Here is a 24352-nt window from a genome sequence, read left to right as displayed (position 1 = left end):
CGTGAATTTTAGGACTCTGTGGATCTTCTCTACGCGCATTCCGTGTCGCACGTAGAACTGCAGGTTGCGGTAATGTACCACATACTTCTTCTTATCCATCAGGTTCATAGTTAGTTTCCTGTACGGTTTGTAACCAGGGCACATTTGCTTTTGCAGCGGACTTAGCTGCTTAAATGGTATCTCTATCGCTTCTGGTGCTAAGGGGAACTCATTGTGTTCGTCGTGCAAGCGCTCTGGGTACTCCAGATCCACTTCTAAGACGTAACCCTTGTCTTCCTCCTTTCCTACCTGCATGTAGAAGTCTATCGGCTTCACTGGATCCCATTCGAAGTCTCTCACAGGTAGGTACTGTGACATTGCCCAACCATAAAGGTTATTCGCATCCAGGTAGTAAATGTATGTGGTTGGTTTCTCTGGGTCGTGCTCTACTAAGGGGTTGTTTGCGCGGGCGTAACGTCGACTGGGCCCGCATACGCCGCCACGAATACCGTCTTCCATAAACCGATACATGTCGTATTCCGTTAGGAGATCCAACTGCGCATTTGTCTTCTTTAACAAAGCACTCCAGCTGAGCCCAGGAGCCGTGTAGAAATTAGCGGGATCCAATCCGTAATATTCCATAGCCATCTTTCTGAAGCTTTAGAAAACATCTGCAAGCAGCACTACGTCAGACCTTAGGTAGATGTCGTGGTAGTCCCCCATGTTCTCACAGGAGTACTTTTCCCACACGTCTAACGCATGCTGGTACTCCTCATCCTTTATACCGGACTCGTTTAGGGTGCTGTAGAAGCGATCTTTGGGTGGTAGGGACTCTTTGAATCGATCCCAGGAATCCATGTATTCATATGGGTAGACTCCTTTCCTTTCCGCGCCATATTGACTGGAAATGGGAAAGTTGGTGTTATACTTTACGAGGTTTGCTAAGGAGTCCGCCATAAACTGCTGCGAATCTAAGAACTTTAGCTTACCCACAGTTACGGACATGTAGCGCTCTTTGTTGTTGGGTATGCATTTGACGTCGGAGCCGTCTGTTCCTTGTAGTAGCAAATGGGAGTCGTAACCGCGGAGGTTGTGAAAGAACACCGGAATCTCCATGTCTGGATTTACTTTGAAGTTTATATTGCATTTCCAATGAGCCGCTCCTCTGTATTTACCAGTGATGTGGCAGTGATCCCTAACCTTATCCACATAGAAATCCTCAACAAATGCTTTGTGGCAGTGAATGCAGTGCGTGGAGGGCTTTCCCGGCTTCTCCCCCTTCTTAGCATACTTCCCGCATTTAAAATGAGCTTCTCCTAGATACTTTCCATCTTCATCCCACGCTTTCTTGGCTCGTCTTCCAAACTGAAGAAGCGTATGTTGACAAATGTGGCATTTTTTTGCCTTGTTAAAAGCCTCCTGGTTCTCTTTGGTAAATTCCATCTTCTTTGGACGTCTTAATTGTTCTCTAATCTCCCCCTCCTCTTCTCGCAATGCTTCTAGAAACTCATTAGCTGCGTTCTTACCTCGGTAAATCACAGGAGGGTTTGCTTTACCGTCTGATCTGACTACTATGTAACCAAAGGAGCAGATCTCGTGTAATCCTACCTTATTCGTGGCACCACGTTTCTGCTCTTCCTTAGTTATCAACGCTTCGAAGTCTGCATATATCACGTAAGGCACTTGCATCTGCTTTTGATGGTCTGCGTATGAAAGCTCTTTGTTGGTGGGTATCTGGATCCGTTGCGCCACTTCTTCGACTCCGCGGCAGATCTCATCGTGTTTCTTTAGGGCATTTAAGGATGTAAATGACAGCAAGCAGCAGTCGCAGAAGTACTTTTTGCCTTTGTGCTTAGTATGTCTGTAGAATAGTCTGCTAATGTGTTTAACCCATGAGTAGTGTCCGCCGTGGTAGAATAAATGTACGCGCTCTCCTTTACTTTTTGACAGAACTAACGGTACTATCGTCTGCTCTCTGACTCCGTAAACGTTAATTGCTAGATCGTTTATTTCCTCAAATATGGGGATGTCTATCAACTGCATGGGAAATTCCACACCATCCCACTCTAAATCGTCTGTGGGATACTTACTTGTCCTACAGGGATCCTTCTCTGCTGGATACAGTGCAGACCTGATTGCCCACATAAAGCATCGATTGTCTTCATTCTTCACGTTTACAATAGCCTTCTTCCTTTCTACCCACGTTGGTAGCGGTACGTAACTCCCCCCTCGTATGGGTACGTACCTGGCCATACTTATCTCTATTCCTTCAACCTCCTCTACTGTCCAACCCGATCCTTCTTTCGTGTAGTTAGACAGCGACTCCATTATTGCTTCTAAGGCTTCACTGAGTGACCTATCCAGATTCGTGGATTCTAATATCACTAACGACTTTGATCGCAACATTGCTGTCGTCATTACCTCGTCTTTTGACAAACTTACTTCTACCATTATGCTCGCTTTCAGGGCTCCTAATTCTTCTATACCTTTTCGGAGAGTCCTTTTAACCTTCCTTTCTGACTGACGCCAAAACTGTCTAACGTCAATCTCACCGTTACCGGGTATTGACACCGTGCTGAAGTTGCTTTGGGATTCCATCTATATAATAGGAAATATTTTATACCTAATACCAAGCACTTTTTAGGTCGTCGTAGTCGTACTCACAGTCCTGACAATGCCAAAACAATTTAACCTTAGTCTCAAACTTCTTACCACATCCACAATCATAACTGCTCATACACTTCGTCTTCATTTTCAAATGCTTTTTCAAATCCGCTTCTTTCTTAAAAGTTCTCTTACATTCTTCGCACTCCATATATAGACTAACATATTTAAGTGCGCTGTTGCCCTCAACCACACTTGGAGTGGGGGTCGTCCGTAGATGGATTTTTGACACGGGTCTTACCCCGTGTTGAGATTGCGCTGGAACCCCCATTCCCTATACGGGTAATCCTGGCGTAAAGTAACATATTTCGAGTGCGCTGTTGCCCTCACGGGTAATCCTGGCGTAAACTAACATATTTCGAGTGCGCTGTTACCCCCACGGGTAATCCTGGGGGTCTCATAGGGAATGAGGGCTACGCAAACACGGGTTAGTGACTTTAAACGGGAAATCCTCGTGTGGTCACTGCGCTAGAACCCCCATTCCCTATACTACTTAAAAAGAGCTTGGACGGAAGACAATGTACTCGATGCAATACTACTGAAACAAATTAGTTATACGTTATCTGTTAGTTCATAACAACACGGATATAGAAGACCACCTTCTAGTCTACACCATCACCTGATGAAGACTAGCAGTAGCAGTTGAAACATCACAGTCCTTCCAACTACCACAATCGCTAGGCAAATAAATAAGTATAATCTTCGACGGGTATTCTTGGCCGATTTTTTATGATTATTCGAAATTTAACCTGAGTTGTCATCGCCTACGACACTGTATCAATCTCAACGCTAAAGTCTATACTATGTGCAACAATAACTATAAGCCATACTGTGTACAATGAGACTTAAAGGGACTCTGAGGTGCCAGACACATCATAGCTTAAAATGTATATCAAACCTTTTTGATTTTGAAAATCGAAATGAAAATTCCATGAAATGCGTTTTTTGGGGTGATATCGTCCGTCAAAGTTGCGAAATGACTTAAGCTGGGCTCCCTGTGGAATATCGCGGATTTGATGGCTTGGGATGAATGAGGTGTGATGACGTCAGATAGTGGAACATGTTGGATAGCTGGAGCTGAATCAACCAAATTTCGCTATGGAAGTATGGCCGTTCTTTATCAATTTGAGCCGGAAATTGCTTGAGGAGAAGAATATAATACACCCGATGAAAGTGTGAGCGAGGACAGTGAGCTAGAAGAAGTGGCGAACGAGGAAAGGCTTCTAGGAATCGATGTGGTGTACGTGTCAGCAACTTCATCTTCACTTCCATCTTCTTTAAAGCCAGTATCTTCCTCATACATTCAGGGAAGGTAGATCTTTAATATCTTAGATACCACACATGCTGATCTTTTTGCTAAGATAACCGTGCATTCACCATGTAATTATAAATTGGCGATATCAGAACTAGCACAACGCAGAGGGCTGAAAAAGCATTTCAGCGAAATGAATATGCATTGAACGTATACGTATATGAAAAAGAAAATACCGAAAAAAGCTCACTTATTTGGAATATAAGAACGTAATAGAAAATACTTTAAAAAACTCACTTATTTGTAATATTTGTTCAATTTGGAATGAGCCTTCTCTGTCATGAAGAGAAACTATTAAATGCAGTCCTAAGCACATCTCGGTTCAGACACAATAGTCGTGATGCATGTCATGTCTAATAATTACGTTGAGTTTAACATCAGAAAATATTGAAATCTTAAGTGAAATAAAATGTTTCATTTACCTCATAATCTTTTACCTAATAAGCTCATTTAACAACATAAACACATATCAGCTAGCTGTTTTCATCACGACACATTGTTGACTTTAAGATCGATTCCTAGAAGCCTTTCCTCGTTCGCCACTTCTTCTAGCTCACTGTCCTCGCTCACACTTTCATCGGGTGTATTATATTCTTCTCCTCAAGCAATTTCCGGCTCAAATTGATAAAGAACAGCCATACTTCCATAGCGAAATTTGGTTGATTCAGCTCCAGCTATCCAACATGTTCCACTATCTGACGTCATCACACCTCATTCATCCCAAGCCATCAAATCCGCGATATTCCACAGGGAGCCCAGCTTAAGTCATTTCGCAACTTTGACGGACGATATCACCCCAAAAAACGCATTTCATGGAATTTTCATTTCGATTTTCAAAATCAACAAGATTTGATGTACATTTTAAGCTATGATGTGTCTGGCACCTCAGAGTCCCTTTAAAGCAATTGTATTGAATTATATCAGGCTAAAAATATAGAGCCGTTAAAATCAGCGATAACTGTTAATTCATTCCGAGACTAGTTTTTTCAATACTCTTCATACGACAAACTCTTGTCTGGAATCCTTATTAATTAAACCCGTGAATAGATATTTGACTAACACACTTTAGTAGGCATTAATTCCATGTTTTCTTTCGAGTCTATTTCACTATCACACATTGACTAGTAATTGTTAAAGTTAAATGTCCTTACGGTCACTAGATTTATCTACATAATCAAGAGAGCATAGATAACAGTTATCGTAGATTGATAATTTTTACACCGTAGTGAAAATAGGAACTTAGAGCATAGATAAGAGCGGAAACTAGCTCTTTCCGTTTATTGTTTTGATTTAGTATTTTGATCGCTACAAACGAAATCATAAGTGTTAGTACATTAGTGTTATGCCTCCAGACAGGGATAGGCTGTTAAACCGGGAGACAATCCTCTACTCTTACACGAATAATCCAACAGGTTCTTTTATGTCCCCTAAAAACCTGTTCCTCTCCGCTCATTATAGTCTTAGTCTTTTTTCTTCTTCTCTCAGTTGTCTTTTATCGATCGTACTTTCTTTCTCAGGGTGCTGGGATAACAGGGCTAAACTACCGGTAAATGTTTGTTAAGTTTAACGGAGGTCTTGAAAGAAATCTTTCTGATTCTCATCTCTTGTTATTCACAGGATAATGATCTAATATCTAGGGCACAAGACGTGATCAACGGCTCGTCAAAGAGGGTCGTATTGGATCTCAATATCGTCAACTCTGACCGAGCACTTGGCACCACTCTGAGCTACCACGTGGCCAAGTGAGTTCATTAAATATTCATGACTTTTCCAATAGACCGTTTTCTCAAGGTTGCGTGCGCATCCTACTTGACGGTCCACAAAATTAAAAAACACAAATTCAGTAAAATTGAGAAGACAGTTTTATATTTAAAGGGGAGAATATTCAATTTTATGAATTCTTATCGAAAAAAATTCATAGAAATGTATGATAATTCTCATTATAAGCTCCTGTTCTGGTATCGTGGCCTGTCAAGTTCCTTAAACATGTATGCGCACAACCTTGAGAAAACGGTCTGTTTCCAGTTCTCAGGGTTAGTCTCAATTTTGTGTAGAAATTTCACGTGTTCCAATGAAGGTCCGTGGAATTTCAAAGGTTTTTCATTGTTTGAAGTTTTGCATCCTTTACTTTACCGTTGGTATTTGTGAATATTTAGACACTGATACGAGGCTAACCCTGTGCAAATGAGCCTGTAATCAAGGAACACAGCGGTAATTTGAAACTTAAAACAGGTCTATTTACTAGGAGAAAAAAATATTGTATCTTTATTAGATTTTGTTATCATTCTTATTCTTATTCTTAGACGATACGGCGAAGCAGGCCTTCCAGATGATTCAATTCATATTAACGTCAAAGGATCTGCAGGTAAGCCTTAACCCCTCCCCCAAGGAAAACAAGGTTTTGGCACAAAATCTACTTGACCGCCTAACCCACGGGGTATAATGTCCTGTTATTTTAAACAACTGTTATGTCGAAAATTGCGGCCTGACGCCCCTCCTCTAAGGTCATGCTAAACTTCCTCTTACCCCCTCCCCCAAAGAATACTGTTTAACTTTGTGTTTTTATCTTTGTTCAGGTCAAAGTTTTGGAGCTTTTTTATCGAAGGGCATCACGCTTGAGTTGGAAGGAGATGCTAATGACTACGTTGGCAAGGTAACTCTTCAGCTTAGGCCAAATGTTTTCCCATTTTAGACAAGTGTCATTTTCTTGAGAATAAGATTTTTTTTGTATACATATTCATGTGTCTTCTCATAGACCTTTTCTGAGATAGCGAACATGATGCATCGTGGTCTAGCTTGGGTACAAACGCTTTTTGTTCATCATACCTTATATGGTGTTGTTTGTACCCAAGCTATACCACAATGCATCCTGTTTATCGAACTCAGAAAAGGCCTTGTACAGCTATGAAAAAGAAATGATACTATAGGGAATGACACGTTGTGTGAAATGGGAAAATATTACATAGATTGGGATTCCTGTGGCTGTCAAGTCTTCTACTCTCAGCTTACCACAGGAAACCCAAAAGGTCAATACTATTATGTGTTGTTTTTCAGGGTCTTTCAGGTGGACTCATGATCGTTTATCCCAGTCATAAACACGGCCCTCAGTTTAAAGCAGAAGAAAACGTGATCGTTGGGAACACGTGCCTTTATGGAGCAACTTCTGGCAAGGTAGTATGCGGGCTCATTCTCCATCAGTAAGATAAAAAATATCGGGAGAAAATTACTAAATGAGGAAAAAAGAGCAAATGAGCGAAAGAAATGGGGATGGTGATTAGGGGATCCCTAAAAAGGGAGAAAGATGAAGAAGAGGACAGAGAAAACGAGAGATAGAAAGAGCGTAAGAAAGAAAGGGAGAAAGAGTTGGGAAATGAGAAACAGAGAAAGAAAGCATAGGAGAGGAAGAAACAGGCTGAATACAAACGTGAATTTCACGTGAGCCAAATTTACTGACAATGTCAAGTCAACGTGAGCCACAGAAGCAGTCGAGTCGACCTCAGAGCGAACTCAAGGTCAACCAATCAGATTTGAGAATTCGACACTATATGTTTTGACTACCATTTCCCCATTATTTTTGTCAAGAGAACCCAACCCATGAAATACGAATTCTTCAGCCTTTAAATTGGTTATAGAACCAAAAATATTTGACCCATAATTCATTTCGGGAAATGCGCTCAGCTGAAATGAGGGTAGGTAAACTTTATTTTAAAAATATATATAAAGGTTCCATACAAAAAAAGTTATAAATTCACATGATTCATTCATTGTTCATTCACTTATTCACTCAAATGTTTTCTTTCATCAAGGCTTTTATAAGGGGAATAACCGCGGAACGATTTTGTGTGAGGAACTCAGGTGTGGTTGCAGTCTGTGAGGTAAGACATCAAGTCCTCTTCTTTCTTCTTTCCTTACGATAGTACCCTTCATTCTCATGTCCTTAACACTGGTTACTCTGCTTCCTGTGATCGCTTTTAACAAATATACCGTCAAAATCCAGACATCAGCATGCATGTTATTTGTTATCCGATGACCTGGTCTCTGTCAAACAAACATAAAATAGAGGCTTTGCAGCGTCACGTGATGGCAGCCATGACAGGAATCAGGAACAATTGAACTGGTCTAGTCTAACTTACATTAGAAACAGTTTCCATGGGGAAAAAGACTCTATTAATGTGCCTCCTGTCATGGCTGCCATCACGTGAGGGTGCAAAGCTTTTATTGGCTGAGTGTGACTAAGGAGTGTTGTTGTTTGTGTGTTCTAGGGCGTTGGTGACCACTGTTGTGAGTACATGACGGGAGGCGTGGTCGTTGTTCTTGGACCAACTGGAAGAAACTTTGCAGCAGGCATGTCTGGTGGAGTCGCGTTTGTCCTTGATAGGTACGAACATAATATACACCTTACCACAACACCTACAGCACCTTACTACATTATATCACACCACATCTCAACTCTTTACCACCACAAATAACCCTATAACACGAGAGCACACCTTTACACCATAACAAAATAATAATAATAATAAATAATAATAATAATAACTAATTGATAAAATTTAAAAAATTCTATTAGTACAGCACGACACCTTACCACGACACACCTTACTACGACAACAACGTACCACGACAACACCTTACTACAATTACTGTCCCCCAAATTGAGCTGCATTCCGACGTGCTTAAAGGGGTACGTCTATACCACCATTTTGCCCAGTGACCTGTTTTTCTCCCTTCTCTATCCAGGGACAGAACATTTGCTCAAAGGTGCAACCACGAGTCTGTAGACTTAGAAAACGTTACCGGAAATGACGTAGACATGCTGGAGCCGTTGCTACAGCAACACGTTGACTACACCAAGTCTTCCATCGCTAAGCATCTCCTGGCAGACTGGGATACCTCTGTTCAACTATTTACCAAGGTATCTCGTGAAGATCAACCCTTTTTGTTTTTATAGCTAGAGAGAGAGAAAGACAAAAAAATGCGTTAAAATGGCAAAGATACCACAGGAGGCCCATGTACATGAACCTTTCTCATGTGGCAGCTTTCTTGGGTTGAATAAAAGATTTTCCCCGCGTGGCCTCGCATTTAAGCGCTTCAAGATATAATGAGGTTATGTTTTATCTTTAAATATTTTTTTATTCTCATGTGAAGAAACATGGCGAATACAGAACTTGGGCTACCTGTGGTAAGACAAACGGTCGATCCACCACAGGTAGCCCGGTTAGTGCAAGTATGAGTACGATAAGGTAATAGAAAGTAAAGCTAAATGTGTTTTGCGGTCGTCGATGTAGGTCATGCCCAAAGGTTTCAGAGAAGCTCTAGAGAAAATGAAACAAGAGGAGCAGGCAGAGGTGAGTATGGGTCACCTTTGAAGATAGACAAGAAAAGTATCAATGAATCAAATACAACAATATAACAGAACAATACTTCAAGGTCTATATCTCTGGCCACCTATCGTTTTTTTCCCTTCGAGACCGCGTGTTATCCCTTGAGTATAAATACTTTCTTTAATTTTGAGCCTTACGTTTCCCCATTTCAGATCACGTTTTCATCCCTTGAGTATAAATACTTTCTTTAATTTTGGGCGTAACGTTCCCCATTTCAGACCACGCGTTATTCCCTTGAGTATTATTTCTTATTTAATTTTGGGTGTAACGTTACCCATTTCAAACCACGCGTTATTCTCTTGAGTATTATTTCTTTCTTAAACATTAGGCTTAATATTTTCCCATTTCAGACCATATTTCATTTCGTTAAGCAAATATGGTTGTGTTATTTAAACTTATTTCTTTTTCGCATAGAAAGAGGAAATAGAGAAAAAAGTGAGTAAAGAAGAAGAAAAGAAAGAATATTCTCCTCCCACCGTCAAAAAACGCAACGACGCAGCCATCGTAGACATCGAGTCAGCCATTCCTGACTCGTCCATGGAACAAAAGATTATCGAAAGAGTCTTAGATAAGAGAAGGTGGGTCCTGGTAGATATTTCTTGCTTTGTTTTATTGGATTCTTGAAAGGAGATGCCACCTCTACTAGAATTTAGTCTGCGCTACTCCGTGGTCTGCGGTTGTTTCCACTTCTAACAAAAAAAAAAACAGCAGTAACCGCGGACCGCAAAGCAACGCAGGCTATATATTTTTTTGTTTCGTTTTGTTTTGTTTCGTTTCGTTTTGTTTCGTTTCATTTCGTTTTGTGTTTTTTTTTGTTTTTTTCATTGTTATCGCGATGTTCTATCGATATTTTTATCGCTGTTTTTTAGATATTTTCGTGATGTTTTACCGATGTTTTCGTGATTATTTATCAATGCTTTATCAATTTTTTATCGATGTTTTCACAATGTTTTCGAGATTTTTATTGATGTTTTTATGTCACTGTTGGCAATCACAGGGGTTTCGTAAAGTATGCCCGCAGTGGTAACCCTTACCGTCCCGCCAAGGAGCGCATCAAGGACTGGAAGGAGATCTACAGTGATAAGAAACAAGATCTGAAGGTACAAGCTGCTCGATGTATGGACTGCGGTGTACCGTTCTGTCAGTCCAATTCAGGCTGTCCTCTGGGTAACGTCATCCCCAAATGGAACGACCTTGTCTTTCAGGTATGATGCGTCAATATTTTTAGATTTTATGTATATGGGATACCTGTGGTAATGTAAGGCAGACTTCATCCGTGGGATACCTGTGCTGTCTTAGTGCTGTCCATTATGTTACTTAACGTTTCTCGTTTACCGTGAAGTTTTCGCGCCACGAAAAAAAATAAAGAACTTAATATTTCCTTTTCAGGATGAATGGCAGAAAGCACTCGAACGGCTCCTTCTCACAAATAACTTCCCAGAATTCACTGGAAGAGTTTGTCCTGCTCCCTGTGAGGTAAGACTACGCACCAATCTCCCACCCAGACGCGGCTCTGCGATCTATATTGATATATCTCTTATTTCATTCTCTTCCTGCGCACACTGGAAACGATTCCTTACCGCTGACCAAAACTACGCGGATTCGTATTTTAAAACCTTTGACGTCAAACGTAAATTTATATTTCAGGGCGCATGCGTACTGAGTATCAACGCTAAACCAGTAACGATCAAGAAAATTGAATGTACTATCATTGACCATGGCTTTAAGATGGGATGGATTAAACCACAGGTAATAAACAAAAACGTGGTTGGAATTATTCTCATTTCTCGTGCCCGGATTCCTCGTGGTCCTTGCCAAAATAAGAAGTGCTCTAGGGATCAAACTGGCACTGCTTTCCTGTCGGCTAAAACAAAATGACACCCTAGGTTTCAGAGATTCTCGTCCAGTGCTTCTCGGAACCTACGACCGGGAAGCACTGGAACGAGAAAGCCTCTGAAATCCAGGGTTTTTTAAGTAAACCAGTAGAAGCAGTAGAAGTCTTTATGTGGCATGGGTGGCGTAATGGTTAGCCGCTCAAATGTAAGTTGAGTGTTGTATGTCGTAAATATAGAATGTAGTGGTAGTGTGTGTGTGGAGGGAACCTCACGGAAGAGCTGAGCCCCGTACGGGCAATGGTGGTTGTGAAATATTTTTTTATATATTTTACATCCTGCGTCAGATCCCTCTCAAACGAACAGGCAAAAAGATCGCTGTCATAGGAAGCGGCCCTGCCGGTCTGGCCGCTGCGTCACAGCTTAACAAGGTAACCATAGCAACAGATTGTCAAAAACCAATCAAAAATCATTAAGTAATGACGTCATGTCGAAAGAGTGCACAATTTGTTATTCCCTACGATACGGCTATGAAATCACATCCAATATGACAATTATGATGTCACATGTCTATAAATGGTGCTGTTGACGTCATATACATCTTCTGACAATAGAGATAGCGTCACATATTTTTCGTATTCATGATTAATGATGTCATGTATTCAGACATGACGAAATGACGTTACATGCAGTGAGTGGATAATGACGTCATATTCACACTAATCATTGTCTGTTATATGCGTATTACTAGGCTGGTCATCATGTTACCGTGTACGAACGGAACGACAGGTGCGGCGGATTACTTATGTACGGGATTCCTTCCATGAAGCTGGACAAAGATGTGAGTTATTTTTCATTCTTGACGTGAATTAGTATAGGAAATCGCACGATCTCGAGTACAATTTGGTAAAGGCGAGTGCAATTAAAGAACTTTCAAAACATTACGAGTGTCTATTAATTCCAAATTGTACGAGAAGATCGTGCGATTTTTTGTTTATAGTTCACTCAACAAAATTTCAGTAAAAAATGCGAAGAGACGCCGTTCATCTTTGTCTATTTGGCGGCCGATTTTCAGTCCATCGCGCAACTGAAATGCATAAAAAAGATTAGTTCTTACGGTTTTAAAATTTTATTTATATGTTTTTTAAGTACAAAATGATAGAAAATAATTGTTTTGGCCGTGTTGCCATAGCGACTTAATTCGGTACTCCTACAGAGTACAATTAACGCTATAATTGTACTCCTCTCGACCAATCAGAGTCGATTAATTTTGTTGAGTGTACTATAAAGACTGAAATACTCCAGTTTCGAATTTTCTGTTTTATTGGGTTAGCGGCTCCTGTCAGCCGTCCTTAGGGCTTGTATTTCACAGCGCTTGTATTGTTCTTTCATATGAGAAAAGTGTAATAAAGTGTTCATGGTATAATATTTTAACAATATTTTTAGCTTATTTAATTTTGTATTTTGCATTTGATGGGATTTAGTTTATTTCTTTTATCTATGGAGGACCTCCCTGAAAACCACATTTTTGATGTCCTTCTGAAAGATTATTTATTATTAACATATTATTAAAAATTAAGTTTCCCAGGGGTTCAGGGGAAAAGGACTGTATTTTTGTCGTACCTGCTGTCATGGCTGCCATCACGTCATGATTTAAAGCCTTTATAGGACAGATTTAACGATGTGGCTCTTCCTTCACCAGATCGTCCAGCGTCGTCTTGATCTTATGGCCGCAGAAGGTATCAAATTCATCACGAATACTGATGTAGGAAAGACACTTGGTACCAAAGAACTGATGGATGATAATGATGCAGTTCTCCTGGCTATTGGTTCTACCTGGCCAAGAGATCTACCAATATCTGGTAAATGTTTGGACAAGAACTTGCGCTTTGCAATGTCTGTCTCAGTATGGTGTGGTGTGATATGGTTTAGTTACATGGTGAAGTGTGGTGTGATATGGTTTGATGTGGTGCGATATGGTTTGGCGTGGTGCTGTGGTGTGGTGTAGTGTAGTGTGTTGTGGTTGTGGTGGAGTGTGGTGTGATGTAGTGTAGTGTAGTGTAGTGTAGTGTAGTGTAGTGTAGTGTGGTGTAAGTGTAGTGTGTTGTGGTGTGGTGTGGTGTGGTGTAAGTGCAATGTAGTGTAGTGTAGTGTAGTGTAGTGTAGTGTAGTGTAGTGTAGTGTAGTGTAGTGTTGTGTAAGTGTAGTGTGTTGTGGTGTGGTGTGGTGTGGTGTAAGTGCAATGTAGTGTAGTGTAGTGTAGTGTGGTGTAGTGTAGTGTAGTGTAGTGTAGTGTAGTGTGGTGTAAGTGTAGTGTGGTGTGATGTAAGCGCAATGTAGTGTAGTGTGGTGTTGTGTGATGTAGTGTAGTGTAGTGTAATATAGTGTGTGGTAGTGTGGTGTTGTGTGATGTAGTGTAGTGTAGTGTAGTGTAGTGCAGTGCAGTGCAGTGTAGTGTAGTGTAAGTGTAGTGTGTCATGGTGTGGTGTAGTGTAAGTACAATGTAGTGTGGTGTGGTGTGGTGTGGTGTGGTGGGTGTAATGTGGTGTGGGTGTGGTGCGAGGTGTGATGTGGTGTGGATGTGGTGTGGTGTTATTTGCATACTGTGATGTGTTTAATGTTTAATTATTTCCTTAATCATTTTTCTCCAGGTCGTAACTTGGAAGGAATTCACTTTGCCATGAACTTCCTCGAAACAAGTCAAAAAAGACAAATGGGTGAGACAAAAATCCTTCATACTTTGTTACATCATTCATATTTCCATGGCAACAACCTAATCATATTATGACATCATTCTGTTACCTAGGTAACTATTCATTACCTTCCCTTGATGCCACGGGTAAGGACGTAATCGTGATTGGTGGAGGAGACACTGGTGTTGACTGTATTGGCACGTCTTTGAGACAGGTTGGTTTACAACACTAGACCTCGAGACAACAGACCTCTTTAGCGTGGGTGTAATGTTCTCCAATTTCAGAACACGTGTCATTCATCCCCTATGAATATGGATATGAATACAACTCAAACAAAGATTCTTATTCTCAAGGGAATGAGTGACACCTCGTCTGAAATGTAAAAACATTAACCCGCGCCGAGGTGGTCTATAGCGCGTGGCATAGACATTTGCGCGCCTGGTGTCCGTCATAATCTTCTTTAGGGGATATTTTTCAAAGGTGGCTTCCATTCCGGATGTCCATTCCCACAATGCACTGCGATGCCGACTCGACCCAGTCTTTCCATTAATGACATAAATGTCCCTTTATTTTTAGGACGCCAAGAGTATCATAACCTTTGAACTTCTAGCCGAGCCGCCTCGTTCCAGGTCCAACAACAATCCCTGGCCGCTATGGCCTAGGATTTTCCGAGTGGAATATGGACACGAAGAGGTGAGTGACCATAATCCCCATGATCCTTCACGGTCGTATAAGTCACGTGATAACTGTATATTGGCGTGTTTCTAGGTTGCTATCAAATATGGTCGTGATCCTCGAGTCTACAACATCATGAGTAAGGTATGAAGTAGTTCCCTTTGAGACAGTCCAATAGACCTCTTCGGCTCTGACGTAATGTTTTCCCATTTCAGACCACATGTCATTCCCTAGAGTATCATTTCTTTGTTTAAGGTTTGCTCTCGGTTGCACATGAGAAGACACATGAATATGGATACAGCTCAAACAAAGAATCTTATTTTCAAGGGAAGAACACGTGGTCGGAAATGGGGAAACATTACCCCAAGCTAGCCGAAGAGGTCTATTCTCTTTAGTAGCCAGAGTGAATTTAACTGTTGAATAGCTTACATCGCCTAAATTAGATTCGTTATCTACTATTTTTGTTGACGTAACATTAATTGAAAATTTACGTGCCAACGGTGAAAACCAGGGGAAGAAAAGGAAGATGCAATCGACTGTTTCTTCACTCCATTCTCTAGTAAACCTCCGGATTCCGGCTCATGACCGTTGGTTTGACGTGTATTTACTATCTTAGGCGACGTCAACCAAATAGTTATCTAAGTAAGATAAATCTTAAAGTGCCTATAACACAAAAAAATTGATCGTCTTAATTTGGCATAAAAATAATTCATTTGTAACTTTCCGTTGATTTTTTATCGTCTTGCAAAGTTGATTAACTAACTATTCAACAGTGTGGCTAGATACAATCTAGTCTTCAAATATCCATTTTTGGGTCTTATTTCCAATTGCAGGAGTTTGTTGGTGATGAGAGAGGTCACGTGACAGGAATCAAGGCTGTAGAGATCAACTGGGTCAAGGTAAAAAATATTATCAAATTATTTCTGAGAAAATTTATTTTTATAGATGGCAACAAAAAAATGTTTGTAACGTATCAAGTAGTAACATCTCCATTTCTAATATTTTAAACGCTACTTCAACCCTAAGTTTGACAATAACTTTTTTCGACCTGAGTGGTTATCGTCGGGGATACTGGGGTGCTTATCATTTACCCGGAAAACCGGAAATACCGGTTGGAAAACAAATGGTATGTATTTTTGAGATCGGAAAGTTCCGGAAAAATCCGGAAAACTCGGCGGATTTCTGCATGATTGAGGTAATTAACTTTTCCCGCTCTTTTCGGTTCTTTCGGTAGACGCGTGTACCATTTGTCGGAAGTCAAAGTTTCCCGCTCTTTTCTTACCATTAGCGAATAAATTTCCAACCGGATGGTTTGGTTTAAATGGTAAGCACCCCTGAAATACAGAATCTCTTTGTTCGGAATTCCGGAATTTAATGTCTTATGGTTATTTCTGCTTCCAGGAGCCTAGCGGTAGATGGGCCATACAAGAAGTACCAAACACTGAACAGGTGTTTAAGGCCGACCTTGTGCTAATCGCGCTTGGGTTTGTGGGGCCGGAAAAAGTGCTCTCTCAACAGCTGGGAACCAAAATGGTAAATCAAAATGATGCTCATATATTTGCAACGTGTTTTATTGCCTTATACGTCGACAACCCCGTTGCCTGGTGCACAACAACCGGTACTTGCCCGTCATTTGAGACATGTGTTGACTCGTATTAAAATCTGATCCTAGATCCCGTCTACACTAATACATTTTCGTTTGAAAACGCATACTTTTTTATGTGTTTTAGCCTTGCGTACTACACACAAAAATGATCGAAAACGCATGCTCACATATTTGAAAACGCTCTCCAGAGAGGGCACAATTATTTGAAAACGCAGGCTTGTGGTATGACTGTGGACAGGCGAAAACGGAGGCTTTTGACAACACTGGCGTCATTCACACCAGAACGTCTGTTTTGCGCATGAGCAGATGAAGATATTGCATCATTTCTGATCGTATCTGCGATTTGTATCGATTTAGCACAAACGCTATGATAACGCCTAGTGGGCATGCGAAGCTTTTGGCGAAGCTGTTGTGTTTTCGGTAAGACAAAAATGAAGCATTTTGAAAAAGCAATGGTGTTGACGTGGCCTTATGCCCTTCCTGTAATAAGTGAGAATGCCTTTCCCCAATTGAGGGGGGAGGGGTAGGGAGCATAGCTGTGTTAGGAAACTAAAATTATGAATTAAAACAAGCTTATAACATTGATTTATTGTTATCTCTCAGGATCCTCGAGGCAATTTTTCAACAAAGAAAGGAAAATATGTAACGAACGTCGATAAAGTCTTCACAGCCGGAGGTATGGGCACTTGTAAAATTCGAACCCAGGGTCTTCTCTATTCTCTTGAGTGAAAGAGCCCTGTGGGCGAGTTTTGTGAAATTTTTTGGAGTATTTTTATAAAAAATGTAAAGTGACGGAGGCTTTCCCCAACTTGCCACAGGCAACCCATAGTCATTTTATTGCCAAACAAATAACACAGGTAACCCAAAATTTATTTCATTGCCAAACAAATAACACAACTGGTGTTTTTGTATGTTAGATTGTCATTATGGCCAGTCTCTTATTGTGACTGCCATAGCTGAAGGGCGGCAAGCTGCAAGAGAAATAGACCTGTACCTTATGGGTACTACGTCACTGGCTGGTCCAGGAGGACAGATCCATAGCACTCGACCTCCTCCCAAATGGCCACACTGATGAGTCAGAGAAAGAGAAAGATTCATCATAGGCCAGCCCCTAGGAGATTCAAACCCTGGAACAATACCTCCTACCCATACTCCAAAGTGAAGGTCCGTGGAATTTCAAAGTGTTTGTATCGTTGAATTTGTGTATTCTTTACTATACTGTAAGTATTTGTGAATATTAAGTCGAAGATGCGAGACTATGGCTGAGTAAAGTGTTCTGCAATCAAGGAACACAGCGGTAATTTGGAACTCGAAACTAGTCTTTTCCTCTGCAAAAAGTATAGAAATGTTCCAGAACAACAAAGTACGTCAAAAGATTGAAATGGGATCAAAGTTCCTATCACACCTTGCGCAAACTGGGTGGTTTATTTCCATATCATTGGGACAGGTATTGCCATTGATTAGGTTTTTTTTTTAAGTGATTTTGCCTGGCCCATGCAACAAAATTGAATAATTAGTGACTAACAGTCAAAGTGATATTTATACAAAAGAAAACAATGGAATTAGTTTTAGATTTGCTACAGCTATTTATTTCTTTTAAAGTATGATCACAGATCTCCCAAACACCAATGGAATGAGTGTCCACTACAATGTAATATATTTACTATTCTTTTAAGGGCCAAGTATAATCGCTCTACCACTGTATTCATTGCTGCGCACTGATAGAGACAACAGTAGTGGCTAGGAAATTGGGCATTACGTCTGTATATGCCTTTACATACTCTAACGGCAGTATTGTTGAGATGTGCACCCCATGTTGGGCACACATCTCTTTTGCCTACGGCATTTTTTTGATAGGTGCAATACGAATAGGTAGATAATAGATTTCATTGACGGTAGTCTATTGGTCAATTTCCCTGTCGCAACCGTTGTCTCGATCAGAGTGTAGCAATGAAAATTGGTCATTTATGTGAAGGGAAAGAGAACTTGATCTGGCATCTGAAGCATAAATTATTCAATATTATTGGTGTAAAAAGTTCTGTATGAAATTCTATTTTTTAAAGGTTATGTATATTTTCTTTTAAATTTATGCAGAGGTTGATTGAATGGAAATAAATAATAATATATTGAGGTGGCTTTAGTCAATATTCAAATATATTTTTTACACCTGCAGCCAATTCCATCCATATCTCTATCCATCCACCGTCCATCGGTCCATCCATCCATCCGTCCATCCCTCCCTGCCTCCCTCCCACCCATCCACCCATCCCATCCATCCATCCACCCACCACCCACCCATTCATCCATCCATCCACCCATTTATTCACCCATCCATGTATTCATCCATGTATTCATCCATTCATCCATCCATCCATCCATCCATCCATCCATCCATCCATCCGCCCATCCATCCATGCATTTATCCACTTCTTCAAAATACATCAATTCCATTATTCCCTAATTAAAAACTATAACACTCAAGCAAAGCAATAATTTTTGTTATTTATTCCTAGAAAATGCACAACATAATTGCATACAAACACGTTGGGCCCACAGCGAGAATCTGGGACCGAAGCTAATGACAGCGTCAAAGGAGACTAACAGCACCACATTTATCCCAATCCTAGAAAGTTCTTTAATATTTGAATTAATCCAACTTTTACGACCTACGATTGTACTCAAAATGACTAGATAATAAGAGCTTATCATAAAGTCAACTTGGCCGGCATAGAAATAAATTATAAAGATATTTAAAAGGTACCATTTATATTTTCTAAAATCATTGTCTTAGGTCTTTCCGATAGTTGGTACTGTTTTTCCACTTCAGACCATACCATTTCCTATAAAATAGATTCCTTTACTTTCATCCACATTTATATCCTTTCTTCATTTAACCAGTGTAAAAAATTAGGAATTAGACTAATAGACAAGTGTAGACACTATGCTACTCTTTTGTTTTATATTGGCATCCTGCAAGTACCACAAACCTATTATATTTTTGTTAGCTTTGTTCTATTGTATAACTAGAGATTTTTTGTCGTTCCTATTGAATATTATGTAAGAGGCTGTTTCCAGTACCTAAAAAAGGAGCCTCGTATTTACTTTACTCTGACAAAGAAATAATAATTCAAACATTGATAAAAGAAATAATGCTCAAGGGTATGACATGGCCTGAAATAGGAAAACAGTAGATACAGTCTATTTTTAAGAGGATCTGTTAGAAACTGCCATAACTATCTGATTCCTAAAACATTTATAGATCTGTTTTTTCTCAGCTTGTTTTTCAAAGTACTTCACTTTTTCTTTGGGATCTGGAATGATGGTGTCTTTTCCTGGTTTCCAGCCAGCAGGGCACACTTCGCCGTGCTTGTCTGTGTACTGGAATGCCTGGACGAGGCGAAGGGTTTCATCAACTGACCGACCAACCTGAGAAAAAAAAGATATCGTGTAAATAAATGTGATATCTTATAAAAATTTATATTTCTCTCTCTTTCTTGATCTTTTACTGAACTTTAGCTATAAAAAGGGGATCGCTCCCTACCTAACCCCTCCCCCCTAAAATACAGGCATGTTACAATAAACTGCCAACTGGAAAGGGGAAGACAGACACCTGGATATGCTCCTGATTTGCCTTAATCAAAATAAGCATTGTACTCACTGGTAGATCATTCATTGTTATTTGACGTAGAACTCCTTTGTCGTCAATAATAAAAAGCCCTCTGTAAGAGTCAAAAATCAAAAACTTTAGTTGTATAAAAATAAGGAAATTCCAAGTGGCTTTATGGTGAAAGCATTCCACTTGGTATTTGGAAATATTGTGATGTTCATTGAATGGATGGGTAGATTGATCAATAGAAGAATGGATGGTGGGCTTGGTAGAGGCTATGCAAATGGTGGGTGTGTTGGTGGATGGATAGTGTGTTGATGGATGAATGAATGGATGGGTAGATTGATCAATAGAAAAATGGATGGTGGGCTTGGTAGAGGCTATGCAATTGGTAGGTGTGTTGGTGAATGGAAAGTGTGTTGGTGGATGGAATGAATGGAAGAGACTATTAATGGAATCACTCTTGGTCTTTGTTACTTTGGTGCCTGGTTTACCTAAGGGTGTGCCCTTCATTCTCTAACAAGACGCCATAATCTTTAGCGATTTGTTGGTTAAGGTCAGACAGCAGAGGATACTTCAGTTTACCAAGACCTCCTTCTTTTCTTGGTGTATTAATCCTTGAAAAAAACAAACAACAAGTTGTAACTAAAAATTGTAACCTTATTGTGTTAATCTATAAATACTTCATCCCTTCCCTCCTTCTCCCATCCCCTTTTTTCAGGTGGGATGGGTTTTGGAAGTAAGAACCAGAAAGGAAGTAAAGACCAGTACTTACCATGCTAAATGAGTAAAAACAGAATCCACAGAACATGCCACAACTTCAGCATTGATTGCACGGAACTCTTCAATGCGGTCACTAAAGGCGATGATTTCAGTTGGACAAACAAACGTACTGCAGAATAAAACAAGTTTGGTTACTATAAGACATGAGTATGAATATATATTTATAAATTTATTAATAATATAGTTTTTAAATCAATTTTCTAGTTCCATGACAGAAATTTAATGAATGGGGAGGAAAATTATAAAAATTGTACTTACAAGTCGAGAGGATAGAAGAAGAAAATCAAATACTTTCCTGAAGAAAAAAAAATTTAAAAAGCCCAAGTTTTAATCTAATGTATAAGAAATTGAGACCTTGTTACAGTTGATTTCACACACTTTGGCCTCTCTGTTTTCAAAGTTTGTTCACAGCTTGGTATGAACTTCAGGACTTCAAAGTGAAATCCATTAGCAATCTTTCAAAATTGATAAAACTTCACTTCAAAAACTCTTCAAGTCTAGTGTTCAAAGTCAATTTTCAAAACAAATTTCATCATATAATAAAGGGAGCTTTAATTCTCTATGTTGTCTGGAATAAATGTTTTGAAAAGTGTTTGGTTTAAAGATGCAGTTCCAGCAAATATTTGAATTCTAGACGTAAACTAGTTTCCTTTGCAGCCGTTCTTAGTGTCGGAGCAACACTAAGAATGGCTCCAAAGGAGACTAGACGTAAACAAGTCATGGTTCATTAAACTAACTCACAAGTTCGTACTTGGGAATTCGGGAACAAACTTTGGTTTGTAAGGGATCTTTTTTACCTAAAAAGTCAGACAATTTTAGCTCCTTGAATTCTCCATTCACAACGGCATTTCCTTCCCAGAATGGTGCAGGTTTAGAAACTGAAAGGTATATGGGAATAATTGTTAATGACTGAGTGGATAAATGAATGGATGGAAGGAATGGATGGAAGGAAAGGATGGAAGGAATGGAGAGATGTTTGGATGGAGGGAGGGATGGAAAAGGAAGCCATGGATGAAAGGAAATGGATGAATGATTTCAGACAGACAGAAAGTGTAAGATTTAAATAAGCCATTAATTATGAGGCTAATATATAGCTAGGTCAACTCCATGTCACCAAATATTTAGGCCTACATTAAAAGCACTTTACTCTTAGTCCTTTAAAAAACAGCTGTTTTAGTTTACTTTCAACAATATTGAAAAACAAAAAAAAATTATGCCATCAAGGCACTGGCCTTCTTTAACACTGCCTTTTGCTTTAGCTTCTAAACAAGGGAGAAAGACTGAGAGAGAGAAAGACACACGCACAGAAAGAAGAGAAAAAAGCTTTTGTATTTGAGAGGAAGTTGGCAATAAAAGATACGTCTAAAGTACGTGACAAACTGCATGCTTCTTCCAAGAAGCACGTCCTTAGTAACGCATGAATAACTCATTATATCTACTTAACGTATTACTGAATAAACTAGTTGAAAATAAAGAACTGCGAAGCGCAAATTTATATACTTAAACAAAAACCTCCCCGTTTGGATTGAAAGTTTCAAAAACATCGTTACGATTGAATGGTTACTGAATGAGTCTTAATCTTTAATAAAATCCTTGACCTTGCTTGGACGCTGATAGTACTAACAGCTTAAATGAGTATTTCTGTAATCTCTGCACAGATGATGATTATGTTGGTCCAACTAATTTATCACATGACACTAGCAATCATGCGGTAGTACCACCAACTTTATCTGTTATGGAAGTATTTAAAACTTTAACTAACATACAACGAACTGCAACCGGGCCAGATCAAATTCCGTTCTGGGTCTGGAAAGATTTCGCAGATATATTTGCACCTGTGGTAACAAGATGCTGGAATCTATCATTAAAAACATCTATTTGGCCGGACATATGGAAAAAAGCGAACATCAATCCGCTACCTAAAGTAGACATCCCTACCAGTAATGCAGACTACAGAGGTATCAACATTACCCCTGTCATTGCAAGACAGTTTGAAAAAGCGGTTTACAGAAAATTTTGCAGAGATACATTTGAAGAATATCTGAATAATAACCAATTTGCTTACAGGAGAGGAGGAAATTGTATTAACGCTTTGATTAAATTACAACATCGTGTCTTAGCTGCCTTAGATGATACAACATGTAAAGCTGTGAGAGTCTTTAGTATGGACTTTTCCAAAGCCTTTGATTACGTTAATCATCATAAACTTTCTGAAAAACTCAAACAAATGCCGCTGAACCCATACTTAATCAACTGGTTTATAAATTTCTTATATAATCGGAAACAGCGAACTATATGTAACAATCATTTAACAGTTTGGAAAAACATAAATAGAGGGACATTACAAGGAACAGTTAGTGGACCATATCTATTCAGTATTTTTATTAATGATTTAGAGATATTTGATTCCTCCAGTCCTGATGAGGAAGTGTTAATCAAATATGCAGACGATAGTACTATTGTATCTCCTGTTTTCTGTGTTAATGGAAATCTAACTGATAATTCAGTCAGTTATGTTAATTCTTTCATGTTATGGTCCTCAAATAATAGTATGTCATGCAATCCTACTAAGTGCAAAGAAATAATTTTTACTAAGAAAGGAATGGACCAATTTAGTTTTCAGCCTATTTCTAATATTCCTCAGTGTAGCAGTCTTAAAATCTTAGGTATTACTTTCCAGAGTGATAGTAGATTTGACCTTCATGTAAAAGATACCATTATAGCTATAAACAAATCTTTATTTGTTATAAGATCCCTTAGGAAGGAAGGATATATACAAAAAGAAGTTGACCATTTATTTTCAACAATTGTTATATCAAAACTAATTTATGGTCTTAGTGTTTATGGAGCATCACCTCCGGAGCTTACCACCGTACAAAACTTTTTAGATCGCTGTTACAAACGAAATTATACAACATACCATTATAATATCCAGGATCTTTTAAATAAATTTGACACAAGGTTATATAAGAAATCGGTTAGTAGTGACCATCCTTTGCATAGCATAGCGCCTAAAATACAAACGTCCAAATATAATTTAAGGAAATCATATTTTATTAGACCTAGAGTTAATTCTCAACGTTTTAAAAACTCATTTGTAAATAGAATAATCTTTAGTAATTAGTAATCTTTTAATCAGTTTTTAGTTTTATGATTATAATCATGTTAATGATATGTATTTTATCATTTCTTTAATAAAGACATTATTATTATTATTATTTTTTTTTTTTTAACTAACGAAACGGAAATGCTAAACAAAGCAAAGAATACAGAAATCCAATATTATGAGTTAAACAACGCTTAGGCTGCACGAAACCCTTTTTGTCCTTCTTTTGTAGTTGTACAAGCTTAACATGAAGAAAACTCATCCATGAAATTTTGATTATATAAAATTCGAGCAAACACATACATATATAGAAAGTATTCAGGACTATTTAAAAGGCTTTCGTGAAGAGATAAGCGCATGAAGTTAAAGAATTTAAGATATATTTTTGAATAAATGTTGAGCTTTAAAGAAAATATAAGCACACGTGGATTAAAATCACTAACAAGTTGAATCTTACTTCGAGCTTTGCTCCAGTGCATTGCGTGCTCAGGGATCTTTGTTCTTTCTGGGTAAACCTGTCCTCCAGCATATGTCCTGCACTGATCTTCATCTTCTACCTTATTGGCAAAAGACTGTGAAGTGAAAAGAGCCAAGAGAATCGCGAAGGTGAAGAGAGAAGCCATTTTGGAAGTCAGCTGCAAGGACAGACGCATGCGTACTAATATGCGGGGTATTCCCTTGAATACGTGGACCAATCAAAATCCATCTCAT

General features: G+C 39.2%; 2 protein-coding genes across 2 annotated transcripts in view; one reads left to right on the top strand and one right to left on the bottom strand.

The window, feature by feature from the left end:
- LOC116302316 (uncharacterized) overlaps positions 1-18276 on the top strand; it is a 52138-nt gene extending 33862 nt beyond the window's left edge. Inside the window, exons 39-61 of the mRNA XM_089037388.1 lie at positions 5573-5697; positions 6259-6320; positions 6532-6608; positions 7010-7126; positions 7762-7830; positions 8218-8333; positions 8696-8870; positions 9244-9303; positions 9754-9917; positions 10337-10544; positions 10729-10815; positions 10987-11088; positions 11519-11602; positions 11923-12012; positions 12874-13033; positions 13823-13888; positions 13978-14078; positions 14441-14557; positions 14633-14683; positions 15373-15438; positions 15941-16072; positions 16749-16821; positions 17063-18276. Coding sequence (XP_088893514.1) covers positions 5573-5697; positions 6259-6320; positions 6532-6608; positions 7010-7126; positions 7762-7830; positions 8218-8333; positions 8696-8870; positions 9244-9303; positions 9754-9917; positions 10337-10544; positions 10729-10815; positions 10987-11088; positions 11519-11602; positions 11923-12012; positions 12874-13033; positions 13823-13888; positions 13978-14078; positions 14441-14557; positions 14633-14683; positions 15373-15438; positions 15941-16072; positions 16749-16821; positions 17063-17217 — 2457 coding nt within the window. The 3' untranslated portion in view covers positions 17218-18276. The remainder of the gene's footprint in view (positions 1-5572; positions 5698-6258; positions 6321-6531; positions 6609-7009; positions 7127-7761; positions 7831-8217; positions 8334-8695; positions 8871-9243; positions 9304-9753; positions 9918-10336; positions 10545-10728; positions 10816-10986; positions 11089-11518; positions 11603-11922; positions 12013-12873; positions 13034-13822; positions 13889-13977; positions 14079-14440; positions 14558-14632; positions 14684-15372; positions 15439-15940; positions 16073-16748; positions 16822-17062) is intronic.
- A 352-nt stretch (positions 18277-18628) lies between these two features.
- Positions 18629-24302, bottom strand: LOC116302337 (peroxiredoxin-1). Its single transcript, XM_031711619.2, has 7 exons — positions 24099-24302; positions 21333-21413; positions 20794-20830; positions 20528-20644; positions 20247-20369; positions 19804-19864; positions 18629-19571 (listed from the first exon to the last, which is right to left on the bottom strand). Exons 1-7 carry the CDS (start codon positions 24292-24294, stop codon positions 19350-19352), a joined length of 837 nt encoding a protein of 278 aa, XP_031567479.2. The 5' UTR covers positions 24295-24302; the 3' UTR covers positions 18629-19349.
- Positions 24303-24352: the final 50 nt, after the last annotated feature.

Source organism: Actinia tenebrosa, unplaced genomic scaffold (assembly GCF_029948245.1).
Source record: "Actinia tenebrosa isolate PJP-AT-01 unplaced genomic scaffold, QUT_ActTen_1.0 PGA_scaffold5__44_contigs__length_20552954, whole genome shotgun sequence".
Classification (NCBI taxonomy): Eukaryota; Metazoa; Cnidaria; class Anthozoa; order Actiniaria; family Actiniidae; genus Actinia; species Actinia tenebrosa.
Note: the sequence above shows the minus strand (reverse complement) of the source record. Positions and strands in the feature narration are given on the sequence as shown.

Excerpts from the sequence above, each read along its gene's own strand:
- LOC116302337 (XM_031711619.2), bottom strand. The coding sequence starts at position 24,294 with ATGCGTCTGTCCTTGCAGCTGACTTCCAAAATGGCTTCTCTCTTCACC. Across the intron at positions 20,645-20,793 it reads TTCTTCTATCCTCTCGACTT|TACGTTTGTTTGTCCAACTG; the intron begins GTAAGTACAATT and ends TTTATTCTGCAG. Across the intron at positions 20,370-20,527 it reads GTTTTTACTCATTTAGCATG|GATTAATACACCAAGAAAAG; the intron begins GTAAGTACTGGT and ends GTTTTTTTCAAG.